The sequence below is a fragment of the Galeopterus variegatus genome, unplaced genomic scaffold (genome assembly GCF_000696425.1).
Source record: "Galeopterus variegatus unplaced genomic scaffold, G_variegatus-3.0.2 Scaffold2010, whole genome shotgun sequence".
NCBI lineage: Eukaryota > Metazoa > Chordata > Mammalia > Dermoptera > Cynocephalidae > Galeopterus > Galeopterus variegatus.
The window spans coordinates 165,261-179,519 of NW_007728121.1; the positions used below are offsets into that span (position 1 = coordinate 165,261).

Genomic DNA, 14,259 nt, shown 5'->3' on the forward strand with positions numbered 1-14,259 from the left:
AGGGAAGGCAGTGTAGCCGGCATCACTCAAGGCAGGAGTGAAGTGAGAGATGGGGCTACAGAGGTTGCAGGTGCAGGATTACGAGGGCCTTACTGATTAGGAGGACAGAAGCAATGGAGACCAGTCAGTGGCTATGTCGGTGGTCAAAGTGAGACATAGTGGTGGCTTGGACAGAGCTGGTGGAGTGGAGGTAGTGAGAAGTTGGCAGATTCAGAATGTATTTTCACAGTAGATCCTACAGGAGTGGGTCATGGATTAGAAGAAAGGAGTCAAGAGTAACTGCAAGATTTTTGGCCTAAGCAACCAAATGAACAGTGAATCCATTTACTGAGAAGGATGGGAGGAGAAGCAGATCTGAAGGAAATAAATTAAGAGTTTGGTTTTGACATGTTGAGTTTAACATTCCTATTAGACATCAGGTAGAGGTGTCTAACAGACAAATGGGAATAAATAGCAGGATTTCAAGAGAAAGGTCATGACTGGAGATACAAATTTGGCATGCAAATATATACACATGTGGTTGGCATTTAAAACTATGGGAAAGGATGAGATGAGGTCACTCTGAGAGTGAGTAGATAGTCGAGTGGCCCTAGGGCGGAGTGGTGAAGCACCCTGATATTTAGAAATGGGGAAGAGGGGGAGATCCAGCCACAAGACTGAGACAGAAGAGAGGTGTGAAGAGGACCAAAGTGGGATCACAAAGCCATGTGAGGAAAGTGTTTCACCAAAGAAGGAACAGGCAACTGTGTTAAGTGCTGTTGAGCAGTCACTAAGGTGACAATGGAGAACGACCTTCCAAAGGCTGAGTGGAGAAGATTTAAGAGTGAAAGCAAAGTGAGGAATCAGAAGCAATGCTTTTGCTGTAAAGGCGAAGAAAAAATAGGTTCTAACTGGAGAGTGATGTGGGTCAAGGGAGGTTGTGTTTTTTGTTTTTAAGATGGGAGATATTCAAGTATATTGATATGTTGATTGAAATAATTCAGTGGAGAGGGAGGAAGTGATGGTGTGGAGATGAGTGCAGGAGCACGTCCTGGAGCAAGTGAGAGGGGCTGGCATTCCATGCACGTGTGGAGGGGTCGGCCTTGCGTAGGAGCTGAACACTTCATTCTCTGTAACAGGAGGCGACACAGAGTACACAAGGACTCATGCAGTGGGATTCTGGATGTGGCGGTGGGAAGACGTGGTTGTTCTCTTCTGATTGATTCTATTCCCTTGGTGCAATAAGAAGCAAAATCCTTGGTTAAAAGGGAGGAGAGAGAATAGTTGAGAAAAAAATGCATGAAGTGATCTTCTCAGGGAGTCAGAGTTAGGAGAGTCGATTCACTAGATAAATGTAGTGGATTTCTGAGTAGCACCGAGGGCCTGCTTGAGACTCGTGGTCACCATTATGACCTGAGACCAGTCAGCATAGTTGTGAATTTTATCAGCTACATTCAGCAGTTCATGTACAGGCAGGCATAGAGTAGGTGGAGAGTTAGGTTTAACCAGATGTGTGTTAGTACAAGATGAAAGAAAAAAGAGGCAAGGAAGTGGAGAGCATATACAAAGTAGCGACTGCAGTGATGGCAGGAGGAATCTAAGTCGGGTGAAGAGAGAAAAGAGACCATCCAGGGACAATAGACAGTGAAAAGTTGGTCAGATGCAAAGACTGGAAATGTAAGTAGGCTAGATGATTGGTTAGAGGGGAGAGAGTAGAGGAGGTATGACTGGGAGATGCATAATGTGGAAATGATAGAGGAAATGTAGTTAGCGATAAAATCAGGTTCCAGGGCGTGACCATGGGAGTGCGTGGCAAAGACAGGGTCAGAGCACAGGCGAGGAGGCCAGGCACTGAGAGGCCAGGGGACTGAAGGACACTGAGGTCAGCAGGATTACAGGTCTGGTGGTGGTAAGAAAGATGGTAAGTTTATTATTTTTTTATTTTTACTTTTTACAATTTTTAAAAATTGTAACATAGTTGATTGTACATATCTGTGGGGTACAAACTTGAATATCAATATCTGTGTGCAATATGTGGTGTTCAAATCAGAATAACTAGTACATTCAATAATATAGAATGTAATCATTCTTCATGGCCTTTTACCAATTCCTCCCTTACCCACCCCTTCCCACCTCTAGTACCCTCAGTTCTGTTCTCCCTTTCGAAAGTTCTACATATTATTGTGATTGTTGTATCTTGCCTTCTTTTTATATTTATTTGTTTATTTTTTAGCTCCCACTTATGAATGAGGACAGGCAGTATTTCTCTTTCTGTGCCTGGCTTATTTCACTCAACATAATTTTCTCCAAACTCATCCATGTTGCTGCAAATGGCAGAATTTCATTCTTTTTTATGGCTGAGTAGTATCCCATTGTGTATATAACACACTGTCCTTATTCAGTCATCTGACAATGGGCATTTTGGTTGGTTCCAAGTCTTGGCTATTGTAAATAGAGCTGCAATAAACATGGGAGTGCAGTATTCCTTTGTCATGATGATTTCCATTCCTTTGGGTGTATATCCAGTAGTGGGATTGCTGGGTCACATGGCAGTTCTAAATGTAGTTGTTTGAGGAACCTCTATATCATTTTCCATAATGGCTGTAAGGATGGTAAGTTTAATGCTGAAAATCCTCAGTGAGTTAGAGGGAGAAACAAGAAAAATGAACTGCACCAAGGAGGGATAGCGGGTGAGAGTCTGATGGTTCTGATATTAAAGGAGCCAGAGATGGTTAGAGAAGGAGGAACAGTATTCAGGATATCACAATGGGGGATCCCCCTCCCGCCCATGCCCAGGAATGTGTTGTGTGGCAAAGGAGACAGCCACTGATGGCTGCAGGGAAAACCTGGCCTCAGGGCCAGCTAGTTGGTGGTTAGATCCAAAAGGCAAAGTGAGGGCAAAGTGAATACTCAGGAAGACTGAGATTATAGAGTATTTTGCTGAGGACTGATCATAAAATGCAGAGAGTACAATGGAAGTTAAGAGAGGAGAAGGGATCAGACTAGCAGATGTACAGAGTCTGGAGTGAGATTCTGAGAGATGAGGATGACTTTCCATTAACAAGGATGGAGGATGCATTTGGAAGGCTGTTACCTTAGGCAGCTTAAAATGATGGAACAAGACTGTCAGTTGCATGGAGTAGGCTTTACCGAGAAGCTAGAACTCTGTGGAAGACCGTCTCCCCATTGAGTCCTGTACTGGGCTGTGTCAAAGTTGGAGAATTGGTCTTACCAGGAAATGAAAGGTAAGTACTAAATCAATAACCCAAAGGTCCCATTCATGTTCCTTCCTATCTTTTGACCTGACCAACTTCACACTTTCTACCACCCCTTAACGGCCTCATTTTCCTCTTTGCTTAACTCAGATTCCTTGATCCGTCAATGTAATCACTCCCTTGCATACATCTTCACCTTTCCCTTGCCTATCCTCCAGCCCCACTGCTATTCCCTTAATCCAGGACCTCATCAACTCTCACCTGATTTTCTTGCATTGCTCCTTTTAACCAGTCTTCTTATCTCTATTCTCAGCTCTTCTTGATTCACCCTTTATGCTGCTACCATAAGTGCAAATCACCATATCATGTCACCCTCTGCCTACAATCCTTCAATGACTCCAGACTGTGCATGGGACAGAGCTCAAGCCACTGTGCCCCAGCCAGGGAGGCTGCATGTCGCAGTGGGAAGAACAGAGGCTCTAACCCAAGAGTCTGAGCTCTGCCACTGCTCATGGTGGGGCTCTGAACAAGTTCCCAAACCTCTCTGAACCTCAGTTTGCTCATTCCCAAATTATTGAGCAACTAGAACAATTCCAACCTGGAAGAACTTCGGTGAAGTTTAGTGAGAAAATGTCCAGAGAGCATAAACTGTAGCACAATTGAAGCTTGAAAGGGCCTAATTCCTCTTCCTCTTAACAAAACTGTAAGACCACTTAAGATTTATCTCGGCAGTCTTTCTAGTTTCATCTCTAAACAGTCTTTTACCCTCTTCTCTATCCCCACACCACCCTCCCCCTTCACCCTGCATTTATATCACGTAACCTAGTATGCCTAGGTACCAGTCTTCATTCAAATATGCCATGTTCATAGCTCACTTCCTGGCACTTGCTGTTTTCTTTGCTTGCAGCACCGTCTGTTCACCTGACTGGCTGTTCCTCAACCTTCTTTGCTCAGCTCCAAAAGATAACTCTCTTGTGAAGGCTTTCCTGGCTCCCAAGGTGATTAATGCCCCTCTTCAGCATTTTGAGCATAAGCCTCTTTTATAGGGCTTATGATTTGAACTGTAATTGCTGGCTAACATGATGATCTCCACATGATCTATGTCTATGGGTTCTTTGTGAGAGAGACTGAGTCTTGGTCAGCTTTGATCCTCAGTAAGAGTACAGAGCTTGCCACATTATGGGTAATGAGTAAACAACTCTTTGGTGAATGAGGAAATGATTGAACCACTCAACATGGCATTTTCCACATGGCTTAGGCTCTTCCACTCAGTGTGTGTGCAAGTACACGTAACCCTGTTTAGTCGAAAGAAACAGAAATCTACTTAAGGTAGCTTGAGCGAAATGTGGTTTATTAAGAGGGTTCTGGTGAAGAGTATCACAGATCTCCAAGGGCAGGATAGGAAATCCAAGCTAGACACATGGGACTTGTAAAATCATGGTCATGCTCCCAGGTTATGACCTCTGTTTCTTGTTGGAAATCTTGTCTACTTTTTCATCTCCATCTGCTTCATCTTCCTGCTTCCCTAGTCAGAGATCTTTTTTCTGTTTATTCCAGAATTTTCAGTACCCCTTATTCTTACACGTAGCTTTGCCTTGCTGCATGGAGCTGACTCCAGCCATGACTGAACATTATCTCTCTGTTTTATCTCTCAGCCAGGGCCACCAGGGCAGGGTGGCATTGTTTGTTGGTGCATCTTTGGTTCCAGGCACATTGTAGGTACTTGATCACTCTTTATTATCTGAATTTCATTAGTATCTGTAATCACCCCTTAAATTTTTTCTCTCAGTATCACATTTCTCAGTCCTCTTAGGAAAGAATCTGGTCCAGAGTCCAATACCAAGAGTGGGGCTTGTATAGTTTCAATAGTGGCTTACCAGACCCACCTCTTCAGCAAAGTCTGTGAGTGGTGCAGTGAGCGGGGGAAAGGCATTCAAAACCAGGTCTCTTATAGTGCCTGTGGATGCACTTTCCAGAATTAGAGTCACTGCCCATTTCTTCAAAAGAGAGGCTTGGGAACCCTGTTTCCGGAAGTCCTCCAAGCACACATTGAATGTGAGATGAATATTCATTCAGCCTCCACTGGGCTGATTGACCGACCTGGGGTTTTCTCTGTCTAGGAGTACAATGGGCTCTCCCCATGTGAAACAGCTCTGCAAACAGGAGAAAACCAGGATGATTTTGTGTTTCCTCCCACCTCCACCCATCCAAGTCCTCATCTTTCCATAACTTAGTGAGTTCTAGAGACTTAATGTGACCTGTCCAAGGACAGATTGCTAGACAAAGGAGCAAAGGGACGTGTTGGTATCCCTTCCCACACCTCTGCTTACTTGATGTGGGCTTGACCTGCCCATTTTGTCCTGACAGTGAAGGTGTCCCACAAGAGACCATGTCTGTGCTCTCAAACACTTAGGACTTATGGATCCATATAGCCCAGGCCAATAGCCTGGATGTGCCCTGCAGCACAAACTCGCTAGCTAACACTCTTTCATTGGTGCTATGGCACTATGGCACCTGCCACCTACCTCCCTCTACTGAACATGCCTTAGCAGTAGTTAAGCTGGCTTCCGGCACAATCATTACTCTGAATGGAGGGAGTGGGGTGGGGGGTGGGCTTTGCTCAGCAGCACTGCCATAGTGAAGCAAAAGTCCTCCAGCATACTCGCCTGTTTCTTCTTTCTCTGAACAGATGTGCACTTACTTTTTACCCTCTCAGGAACTTCTTTGCACTAGCATGGAGAAAGAGGTGTCCTGTCGCCTTTTGTTTATCTGCCACATTTCTCCTAGACCCCACTGAATGTCCCCCTCTGTTGCAAGGTTTACCCTGTAGCACACACCTCTATTATAGGATCTGTCATATTCCATTGCAGCTATTTCCATGCCTATCTCCCGCTCCCCACAGCCACCACGGCAGTAGGTCTTAGAGCAGTAGGGGCCCTGCAGCATGCACACTACCCAGGCCCCTGTACGGTGTCTGGCATGTGGCAAGACACTCAAAATGCTTCAGGGGTGAAGGTAGGCTACATGGCTTAGTGGGAAACAACCTTACTCAAGTGAGAAGACTTGTTGGGTTTTAGCCTTGATGCTTACTATTTCTATGACCTTGAAGAGTCATTGAACTCGTTTTCTCTCCTCCATGACATGAGTTACCAACTATGTGACTCACCTGTACATAGGGCTTACACTCAGCTGATACAGCTATGTCAGTTCTTAAAATATTCAAATACTTCCATACAGCTGGTAAGTAGTCACTTCAGCCCCCTGTGGGCCACTCTAACCATTTTTACTGCTCTCTTGGAACCCCAGATCTCCCCTGGATAACCATAGGGTGAATGTTCCTTGAGAGCCCTCCAGAACCCTGGCTTGGCACTAAGGCTGGCATCTCTTCTGATTAGTCAGTGCCTCCCATTCTACCTACTGATAAATGTAAATACCACCCCTGACTCTTCCATAGGGTTGGGAGGCCACCAAGTGATACAGTCCTCATGTAAACGCTGTAAACTGTTGTGTACATATACATCCTGTCCATAATTCCCCAGAAGGAACAGGGCCACAAAGAGGGAAGGGGCCTGTCTCTTAGTTGTAGCTCACCCTCTTTAGTTGAAGGCTGAGAAAAGACTTGGTGGGGAGGGCTTGAAACGCTCATGAGCTACTGAAAAAAGCTCACAGGAAAGTTCGGCTGGACCTCAGGATGGCAAAAGGGAGCATTTCTCAGAAAACATCCTTAAAAATGACTTGTCTGAATTCCTCACCGCAGCAGGCTAGGATTCAATTTGCAGCTCTTTTAAGCGTACGCACCGTCAGCTCTGCTCTCCCAGCCGGGCCCTATTGCTCACAATTAGAAGCCCATTTTTCTCTGCTCTCTTTGTTGCAGGTGTCCCCCTCGGTAGGACAAGAGCAGCCTGGACGCGGAGGGCCGGGGGAGGAGAGTGGGCTCGCTGGAACAAGGGTTCACACGGTCTGGTATTTATGGAAAACTGGATGTGCTAATGAACCTGAAATCCATCAGGGCTTTCTGAAGGCAAGCCAGTCTCTGTCAACAGACCAATTAGCACACAATTATTCTCCTTTTCTGAAAGCTTATCTGAGGTACTTCTCAAACGTGTGCACCTGAGTGAACGGCGCTTTCCATCACCTCCATCGGCCTTCTGTATAGTCTGCTGAAGCTGGTTGCCTCTTCCACAGAGAACAGTGCGTGGTTCTCCTAACCAAGCCTGCAGACTCTGGGGCTTCCATCACTCTGGGGCAGGGGTGTGGGGGGTGCTGGGGGACGTGTCTCAGTCCATCCTACTTACTCAAGTCTGTGGTCACACAGTATCTGCAAGAAGACCCTGGCCAGCCCCCTCTCTTCTTTCTACCTCGTTTCTTCTCTGGTGGGGGAGAGAGGGTCTCAGAGCAGAACAGCTATGAAAAGAGCTATAAATGTGGGATCTGGTGAAGCCTGAGTGGGCCTTCCTTGCTCGTGGAGATCTGGCTTTGGATCCGTGCCTCTAACAGGAAATGAGCTTGAGGATCACGGTCTTTTCTCTCCCTTATCCCCATCCTTGTGCCACAGTAAACAAAGTGAAGCTACTCCCACCCTTTCAATGATTTACCTAATCGATTGTCCTCTTGTCGAACCGACCTTTGGAAATAGCAGAGTATAAGTTGGAAAATAGCATCAGAGGCAGCCCCAGAATGATGAACAAGTTGGCGGTTGTGGGGAAGCAGATAGGAGTGGGCATAAGGGAGACGACAGGAAAGCTCCTAATGTGGCTCTTCTCTGACCTGTCCTCCTCTCGGGTCATGTCCTCCTCCTCCATAAGGCGTGTTAGCTCCCTCCCTGCCTGGACCTGGTTGGTAAGTGACCAACTCAGGGGTAGGTGGGAGAAAAAGCCAATGCACAACTCAGCTGCAGTGGGGTGGCCAGCTTACCTGGAGGCAGAGGCAGGCGAGTCTTGCAATACTACACACCTCATCCCGCCTCTGCTCTTAAGCCCACCCCATTCTGAGAGGGGCAGGCTTCCCCAGAGTCCCTGGGCCAGTTCTCGGCCATCACTCTTCTTATAGGGATTTTTACACCGTATAGAAAAAAAGACTTTACCTTGAAATTAGGCTGACTCTGCCTCCCCAGTCCAGTCCGTCAGTTAGCTAATCATCTACTCACTCAATAAAGAAACATCGTTTGGCATGTAGTGTTCACATGTCGGGGGAGGCAAACCCGTGTGTAACAGCCAGGACACTGGTATTGTATAAATACATTTCCACTTGTCTATAAGCTCCTTTCTGGCCATGACTATGTCTTGTTTTTCTGTGAGTTCCAGATGTTCCTTGAATATTTGTTAAGTGAATAAATAAGTGAGTGAAAGAATGACTGAATGAGTTAAATGAATCCTAACCTTGCAGGAGACTAGCTGTATAACCTTGAATAAGACATTTAACTTGTATGGGCCTTGGTTTCCTAATCTGTAACACAAGGATATTAATACCGATCTCAAGGCAATACAGTTTATTTTGCCCAATGTTGACAGATCACTAAATTACGTTGAGTGGACTGCTCTGTTTAGAATACTTACTTTTAAGAGTGACGGCATCTAAAGGCATTCACACGCACTTTATTTTCTGCAGTCCTTTGACCTGCCTTCTTAGGAGACAAAAAGGTATTGAACTGAAGTCTGAGGACTGTAATGTTAAAATCCTGTTTCCGCTGCTCGACAGCTCTGTGCTCTCAGGCACTGTAAGTGCCTCCTTTGGAGAAAGATAGTAATGAGATTAGCCCGAGAGAGTTTCTGTGAAGATTAAATGGGGTGATCTTGCAGGAAGAACTTGGAAAGCTGTACAGACATGTTCCTGCTCCTGTCATGGTTTGGTCCTGTTCATTCAGGCTGGGTCTTGCTGCCTCTCATGCACCATCTTGATTGCTACCCTTTGATCTTCGTCTCAAGTTTCCATTCTTTCTCCAGTTCCCTTCCCCGCCCATCCCACCCTGACTCATCCTTCAAGACCAATTTATGGCTCCCCACTTCCATAGCCTTCGGACTACTTTAAGATGTAAGGATCTCTCCCATCTCACTCCCCATTGTATTTTTACTCAGTATCACACCTTCTCTCACTTGATTCCTCTGCTCCACATGTATTTTTTAAGCCTAGGTAAACTAAAATCTCTATGAGGATGTCACTTACACTTTGGCATTCACCATGGTAACGAGCAGGGTGCTAGATACATGCACTGTGCTCCTTAGAGGTTGTGTGCTAGATCAGGTGGCCGCTGCTTCTCCTTCTCATAGTATGTTTCCTTCCTTTCCCTACCTGTCCCCTTTCTACATATTCTTAAGAACTCTCATGGTTTTTCTTCTGCCACTTCTCTCGTTTTCTCTTTGCATAGAGCTGTACTTTCCTCAGTGCTCATTACGACACCTGCTTCTGCCGTGACTTGGATGTGTGTCAGTCAGTTGTGTATGTACCTGCCTCCCTGGAGGATGCAGATTGTAACTTGTGCATCTTTGTGCCCATCTTCTCACCCTGCAGAGCCTGGAATATATTACTCATAATTTTCCAATTTATTGAGAACCTACTTTGTGCCAGACACTGTGCAAAATAAATATGAGCTTACCGCTATGGAGACTATAGTCTGTGAGACTTGACACGGATCAAACACTTACAGAAAGGATATAAAACTGCCTGCTGCAAAGCAGAAGTGCTGGAGCTAGAAGAGGAAGTCAGAAGTATCAGGGTAGACTTCCCTGAAGAACTTTGGGAAAGGCACTCTCTGAATGTTTGATAAATTGTATGGAATTGAACAGTGGCTGCTCAATAAATACTCGTTGATTGGTTGATTGATTGTTGGCAAAGCCTTTGGAGATCCTGAGAAGAAAGAGCCTCAGGTCCCCATCATTCTTATTACATAATTATTTCCGTGCATTTAAAACTCTCCATTTTTCATTTTATACTTTAAACATCAGGGAAAACTGATGGGCCAACTTTATAATATTGTAAAATGACTCTATGGTGTTTTGGCTATGAGTTTATGTATATTTAATATACTTATTAAAATATGCAGTAAGCCCATGGCTGATTTTCTCTAAGGACATCTCAGTGCCGAGGTGGGACTTAAATGTTTAATACTAATAATAATACTCATAACTTATATTTCTCTAGTGCTTTCCATCTTCGGGATCCCTAAAGCCTGTGAGCACCACAGCAAACCGATGCAGCTGGGCTCACCAGCAGGCTGACAAGCACCACATCTGGTCACCTGCCTTATTTTGTGGGAAGAGAGGGTGACTCTGGCTTAAAGGTCTCACTCCTCCTCTGGCTTCCTCTGCCCGCAGAGAATTTTCTCCTCCCAGACAGATTCCCTTTGGCCGTCTCTGAAAGGCCCCCATTTATGTACAACTGCTGCTGCCAGCCATACATCACAGATACTCACTGTTTCAGGACAAGGAAGAAAAGTGACTTCATGCTCTTGGGATAGGAAAAGGCACATGTCATTTCTTTGTGGTCAAGGACAGGCCATCGGGCCTGAAGTTGGATGGCTGGAGAGGGGAACTACAAAGGGCAAGTCTCTGCTTGGTCTCTAAAGCCACACTCTGCCCCTTTCTTCTCTAGGTCACAGAGACCAGGACCGGTCCTCTGGGCTGCAGCAATTATGACAATCTGGACTCAGTCAGCTCTGTCCTGGTGCAGAGTCCAGAGAACAAAGTGCAGTTACTAGGTAAGCAGCACTGTGGTGACTTTCACATCCTCACACCTGGTGAAAAACCTGGATCACCAAAGAGCAGGAAGAAGTCCTGCCTGCCCCATTTGGTTCAACCTTTCTTAAGACAAGAACTACCGCAAGTTCTGGGACCTGTGTTTAACAACGTTCCATTGTTCACATGAGAAAACTTCTGATATGGTTTTCCCTCCACTCAAGACCCATTGCTCATAGCTTTTGACATCTAAATCCTCCCCATTCATATTCCTTCTCAGGACCTCTGTCACTATCATATAAGGAATGGCACATCCATCCTTATAGGCTTTGGCCTAGTTCAATGATCTCCTTTGTTGCCCCCTAAGCCCTCTGCTTTATCCTGAAGACACAGTGGGGAGTAGCTAGCCTTTGCAGAGTGGTTCTGGGGCCACCGTCTCCAGCTCAAGTCAGAGCTATACAGTAACATTGGTTACTGTAACTACAGCCTGAGAGTGGCCCCTGCTTTGTGTTATTAGTCTGTGATCTTCCCCAGAAGATTCAAAGCCAGGAGTAGAGATTGAGAGGACTAGAGACAGAACAAACAAAACTGGGAAAGAAAAAGGAAAGGGACCACACCAGGTTTGGAGGCTGAGAGATAAGCAGAGGCTCACCATCTCCTGCTTTCTGTTCCCCCAAGCACCCTAGGAGCAGTGCTATGCAAACTGATTCAATGGGAAAAGTTCATTTTTCTTAAGGTCTAACTGAATTCGACTCTGTTTAAGATATTATCATCTCAGCATTACAAAATCAATAGCCCTCACCCAGGAACTACGATTACAAATTCCAGGCAACCTGAGCCAGATGTGACCCAGCAATGCTTTAGGAATCAAGAAATATATAATAAAGAGGAGTAAAAGACTCCTTTATTTAGAGTTACCTAATGCAATTAGCACCTCTTCTCTTATGTTCCTGGATGGGCTGGGTTTGTGTCTGGAAATTAGCGATGAGTGAGGTTCAAAATGTCTGGTTGTTCATTTGGAATAGTTTATGCCATTTAATTTTATAGCCCATCACTCATGCAGACATTGCTCGGGGCACTTATTTTATAGCAGTGGGAAATGTTCCCGTGAGGAGGAGGGCGGTGCTGGAGAAGGGAAAGGACAGGAAGAAGAGATGAGTGTTGAGAGCAAGCATGTGGACAGGGTGTGGGGGGAGGACTGTGCAGGCACCACGGCAGGCACGGCATCTGGAAAGGAAAATTTAGGAGTAGATCATAATCGGAGGTAGATCTCAGGCAAGAACAATAAACATCTGGTGCTGCTGGCCATTCTAAGTTGTATTTTGAGGTCTGCCAAGACTGGGATATGCACTTTGGACTCTGATTTTCTGCTAAGGACAAGGTCAAGGGTGTTAAATTAAAGAGGTAGCAGACATTTGAGGAAAAGGGAACTCACCATATCCAGAAGTCCTCATATCCCTCACTCTCCTGGCACAAGGTCTCACAGAGTCCCTCGTGGGGGAGCATCCTGCAGGTCTGACATCAAAAACGGCCCGGGCTACATCCAAAGGCATGCCTATTGCTCTCCTTCATCCTTTGGTAAGCTCCAACAGCCACTTGTGTGTGGCTTGAAGCCAACTAGGAGTGTGTTGTGCTGCTGGTAAACTGATACCCACCACAGATGGGTGAGAAAACTTGGAGCAACTTAGTGTATTATATCCAAGATCAGAGGAAGCTAATTGGAAAAGAGAGCTGAGAGCCATTTATATTTATCCAGGCTTGTCTGATCTTGGGGCATTGACCACCATCCTTTCAAATCTCCTTAAGAGTTAAATCATGTTGACATGGGGGCATCCAGGCCCAGTAATGTAGTAGGACCTGATGGGACAAGGGTAGGGTCTGACACCAAGCAGACTCTATGAGTGTTGTGACTTAGATAGGTCACTGTGGTCTTTGGGCTTGGACTTCCTTACCTATGAGAAGCTCAATGTTACTTGCAATCATATATAGAAAATACTTGGCATTGCGCCTGCCACAATACCTGTCCCTACCTCATAACCAGGGTGGCCTCCTTGGTCATCAGGGTAGGGGTAGGAGGTCCAGTAGGGTCAGCATTCAGTAGTGTCCTAGGATGCCCACTACTAATCTTAGTTAGTCTAGAAACAGGATGGCTATCGGAGGCAGAGCAAAATGCCCATCAAGCCTCGATTCCTTCCCCATGAGGGCTGTAAGCTCTTCTTTTATCTGAAACATCTTCCTGTTTTTATTCAAAAAATGCTGATGTATAGCCAATAAGCCTGTTCTTATGATATGCACACTCTCAATTTGGCTGATGTGAAGGGTTCGGCTAAGCCTTGGGCTTTGATGTTCCTCTCTGCATTTTCAGATCCTCCCCCATCTGTCACTGGGGCAGCAGTAGCCTTCTCTCCCAACCAGCTCAGCAGGATCAGGCCCGTGGGTGGACATTTTTGGGCTCAGGACACATGAGTCAGCAGACCCCCTTCTGGGGCTCCTGCAGCCTTGAGTGTGGAAAACTGAGTCCCCACTGGTTCTGCCCAGAGATTCCTTGACACGTGCTTTCCCCAGGCCTGCAGGTGCTGCTGCCCGAGTACCTGCGGGAGCGCTTTGTGGCCGCAGCACTCAGCTACATCACATGCAGCTCAGAGGGCGAGCTGGTCTGCAGGGAGAATGACTGCTGGTGCAAGTGCAGCCCCACCTTCCCGGAATGCAACTGCCCTGACGCCGATGTCCAGGCCATGGAGGACAGCCTTCTACAGATCCAGGACTCCTGGGCCACTCACAACCGGCAGTTCGAGGAGTCAGGTGAGCAACCAGCTGGCCTGGAAGTCCTCCCTGTCAGTGAGAGGTGGCTGCAAGATACAGGGTAAGAACAGGGGGAACTCAGTTTGGATCCTGGCTTGGCCACTTACTGTCTCTGTGACCTCAAGCTGGTTATATCACCACAACAAGTCTCAAGTGGTTTTGATTTCCTATATATAAATGAGCATAATACCTACATAAGAGGTATGCTTTAAGGACTCAGTAAGATAGATAAATATAATTGGTGGCATGGGCCTTGTCTGTCTTGTTTGCTGTTGATTCCACAGTGCCTAGAACAATGCTTGCATGTAAAGTCACAGTAAATATTTGTTGAATAAATGGAGTGTGTAGCATAGTCCTAGGTGGCTCCCAGTACAAGCTAGTCATTGTTTGTTGCTGTTGTAACTAATATCAAAGGTACCTACAGGGCTAGATTCAGAGGAACTGGTTTTGCATCCTTGCCCTATTACTGACCAGCTTTATGACCTTGTATTAACCATGCAGCTTCTCAATGCCTCAGTTTCCTCATCTGTAAAAGAGGTGAAGTGATAATAATAGGTGGATGGAAGGCGCACATGAGATATTGTAGGTGAAAT

The 14,259-nt window shown here is 45.9% G+C and overlaps 1 protein-coding gene across 2 annotated transcripts in view; it reads left to right on the top strand.

Annotated features, from left to right (window-relative positions):
- BRINP2 (bone morphogenetic protein/retinoic acid inducible neural-specific 2) overlaps nucleotides 1-14,259 on the top strand; it is a 108,935-nt gene that overhangs the window by 88,579 nt on the left and 6,097 nt on the right. For both annotated transcript variants that reach the window (XM_008580058.1, XM_008580060.1), the window contains exons 5-6: nucleotides 10,782-10,887; nucleotides 13,430-13,666. In XM_008580058.1, coding sequence (XP_008578280.1) covers nucleotides 10,782-10,887; nucleotides 13,430-13,666 — 343 coding nt within the window. The remainder of the gene's footprint in view (nucleotides 1-10,781; nucleotides 10,888-13,429; nucleotides 13,667-14,259) is intronic.